The sequence below is a fragment of the Crocodylus porosus genome, unplaced genomic scaffold (assembly GCF_001723895.1).
Source record: "Crocodylus porosus isolate Cpor-Errol unplaced genomic scaffold, CroPor_comp1, whole genome shotgun sequence".
NCBI classification, from domain to species: Eukaryota; Metazoa; Chordata; order Crocodylia; family Crocodylidae; genus Crocodylus; species Crocodylus porosus.
The window spans coordinates 110,710,817-110,714,257 of NW_017728947.1; the positions used below are offsets into that span (position 1 = coordinate 110,710,817).

The following is a 3,441-nucleotide window of genomic DNA, read 5'->3' on the forward strand; positions in this document are numbered from 1 at the left end:
AGGGTATGACCAGCGCGTTTTCCATTGTTCCTCTCCCACTTGTAGCCTCCAGCATTTTTTCTCCTTTATATGTTCTCATTGGTATGTAAACCAAAATCACAATCTTAAAAGTCAAAAATTTTTTTTTTTTTTTAAGCCTACTGACTGTCATGACTTGTGTTGCAGTGTGACCAGTAGTGTCATTCTTCTCCCGTGTAATTTGTCTAACAATGGCAACCGAATGTACATACTGGACCATAGCAGTATGCACAAGTAAGTAGGAGTTAGTGGGATTTCCTTTTTTAAATTAGTGGCTTTGCAGCTAATCATGGAAATTCTGATTTTTCCTCTCTCGTCTGTATTACTTACAGTTTTATTGATGAAAAGTTGAAGGTGCAAGGTCAGTTGGCTAAGAAACAAGAGTTTGTTTCTGGCAGAATTTGTCATCTGATGTAACCAAAAAGGTTTCCTGTTGTGCATCCCAGACACAAAAATCCAGTTCAAAGATCCATACGGTGTGATGCCCTTGGCTGTACGAATGCCATCCTCTTTCTGCGTCCAAACTGAACAAAGATGGTTCTGATCTCTCACTACCCCTGAGGTCTTTATTCTTCAAACTAGAAATGTTAATGAGCATCAGTACTTCTCAGCATCTAGCCTAGTGCTATAGCAGGGTCTCCCAAATATGTCATACCAAGCTGCAGCAAGTAGTTTGGAGCTGAGCAGGCTAAATATTCATGCATTCTTTAGAAATAATATGGAAAAAAGATTATAAAATAATACAGAAAAAAATATTCAGAATCTTATTGGGTCTGGTTCTTTTCCTATTGTGTTTGGTTAACAAAGTTTTCAAGCCCCACTAGCCACTTCTTGGATTTCTTATTTGAAGGCTATATCAAAAGGCCTTGGTTATGGCCAATCAAATCCAGCTATTCCCATTGGGGGAATTGAATTTACTGCCTAACGGGATAATCTGTTACTTCCTCATCGTTTCTTTTCTTCACTCTGAGCCAGTAAGACACTTAAAGACTTTTGCCAAATGGCTGCTCTTTTTAGTAGTCCAAGCTCTCACCAAATGCAGTCTACCTTTTTTTTAACAAGGCTTGCTGTAATTGAACTATTAACTATCAGATACAAAGCTTATGAACCTATTGCTATATTCCAGTTCTTCCCCCCCCACCATTTCAGTTCTTTCTTACCCCCCTTCAGGGTACTTCCAAAATTCACCTCCAATATTTTGTTCATCCTTTCATGCTCAGCAAAATACTGCTGTTATGGTTATTCCCTCTAAAATAATCCCTTTATGTTTTACAGCAGCTGAGACTTTCAGAGATGGTCTTTAGTTACAGTGGGGACAATATATCATCAAAAGACATAACTTCATATTGGGTACAATCAGTGATCAAGGTTATTACTCCATTTTGAAAGGGCTTCTTGCACGAACCAGCTGTCGTGCTAAAACATCCTTACCAACTTTCTGGGCAGATACGATTTTGGAATTGTGGATGAGATCTGTGGGGTCACAATATAGACATCTTTTTTTCCACTGTCGTTCCTGTAAACACGAGGTTAGAGTGGCAATTACTCTCATGTCTGATTGTCAGTACTGATACCACAGCTCATGTATAATGGCCCTGATAGACGCTCACTTTAAGATGTTGTGGGATCTAATCCCCCCCATCCCAACAGTTGCATGTCCTGCCGTGCTGCATGTGAATGACAGGACACATGGTTTGGGAATTAAGGCATGATGTGGATCTAATCCTCATTTGCTAGTACAGGGGGAGCCTGGGCTCATGAGGGTTTATACAGCTGGTGCACAAGGAGCTATTAAAACCATGTTGTGCTGCCCAGCTGGGGGGCATACAGGGTTTTGACAGGTCCCAGCCACATCTTTCATTAAAGGTGTGACACAAACAAGCCACAATATTCGTCCCCTTTTTTCTGTGAAATAACATGATTCCTTTACTGCATTATCATGCCTTAGATGGAGTTCTGCATGTGGCCAGGTTACTATTTAAGGCACAATTAACCAGTTCATCAGGTCCCAAACGTAATGCATCGGGGAGGCTATGTGTAATATTCAAATGTGTGTGACTTCATATATGTACATCTGTGAATTTTGGACATTCCTGTTCTTCAGTCATCTCATCTCAATGCTTATCTTTTCACTGTATATATTTTGATTTTCACATATCCAGGGGTGGAGCCATCTTAAGGTTCTGCCTGTTTTCAAACAGATGTTTTGTAGTTGGCTTTGGTGATGCCAGGAAGAAATGTTATGCACATTACCTCCATGCTGCAGTGGGCATAGAGCAGTCTATTAGTTGATCCCAATCTAAGCTTTATGAGAATCGATACGTAGCTACAATACTGTTACTCTGTTTCTGAATACTCAGTGCTTTGTGAAGTAATCCTTTTTTTTTTTTTGGTTTTTCAGACAAAGTAGACTCAGAATTACTACAGTGTTACAGCAAGTACCTGCCACATGATATTGTCATCGTGACGGTTAAGCTAGGCCTCCTGTTTGCTGTGCTTTTGACAGTCCCTCTAATCCATTTCCCTGTGAGTACTCCTGCCGGTTTTGAAGTTGGCATCAGAGGGTAACTAATTCTTTGCAGACTGTGATATTTGAGTCATATCTAGTTTTGTATATCTGACTTATTTGTCAAATTTGTGATCAGAGGTCCCCAGACTTGCATATGTTCCATGAAAGCTCCAAAACAGCTAGCCACTAAGCTAATTTGTGCTTTTTCAGACTGCCATTAGGTTTAAATGACCCCACAGTGTTTCTAGTTTAAATAATATGGGCCATCAGAAATTTGTTTTGTTTGGAGTTATTCTTTTCCCCCCTTAAATTTTTGTTTTCACATGTGTGGAGAGGAAAAATCAAGTCAGTAAAATAAATAAATACTGTCTCTAATGACTTACTGAGCATTTTTAAGGTAGTTTTTGTTTTCATGTCATATGCTTGCTTAAGGTAATGCTTATCACATGACTAAGATGTTTGGGACACTTCGCAATGAGAACTCATTCAGGCTCCTTCTACATGTGCAGGTAAAGGCACTGTGGGATCTAATGTGCAGCTCACACAATTGGGCTTACTGCCGTGTCACACATGCGTGGCAGCAGGCACAATTGTGGATTAAATCCCATTGTGCCTTATTACCAGTGCAGGGGACCCCACACCCCAGAGCCCTAGGGATTGCAGTAGCCATGATTCGCAGGATCTGGGGCTTTCAAACACCCCTGAGCTCTGGGCATCACAGCTGCCACAATCCCTAGGGCTCAGGGGTTTTATGCTGGGCATGGTGCACCCCTGCGGCCGGTAGGGGGTACGCTGTCAACTCATGGGGCTCCCAGCCACACAGGAGACCCTGCTACATGTGCAAATTAAAGCTCAATAGTAACTAGCTATGAAGTTAGTACACGTTTTCAAGATCTAACTTTATAGCTGGTTGG

The 3,441-nt window shown here is 41.1% G+C and overlaps 1 protein-coding gene across 1 annotated transcript in view; it reads left to right on the forward strand.

Moving 5' to 3' along the window:
• The window catches only part of SLC38A6 (solute carrier family 38 member 6), a 52,551-nt gene that overhangs the window by 45,282 nt on the left and 3,828 nt on the right, over positions 1–3,441 (forward strand). The window contains exon 13 of the mRNA XM_019550929.1: positions 2,420–2,544. Coding sequence (XP_019406474.1) covers positions 2,420–2,544 — 125 coding nt within the window. The remainder of the gene's footprint in view (positions 1–2,419; positions 2,545–3,441) is intronic.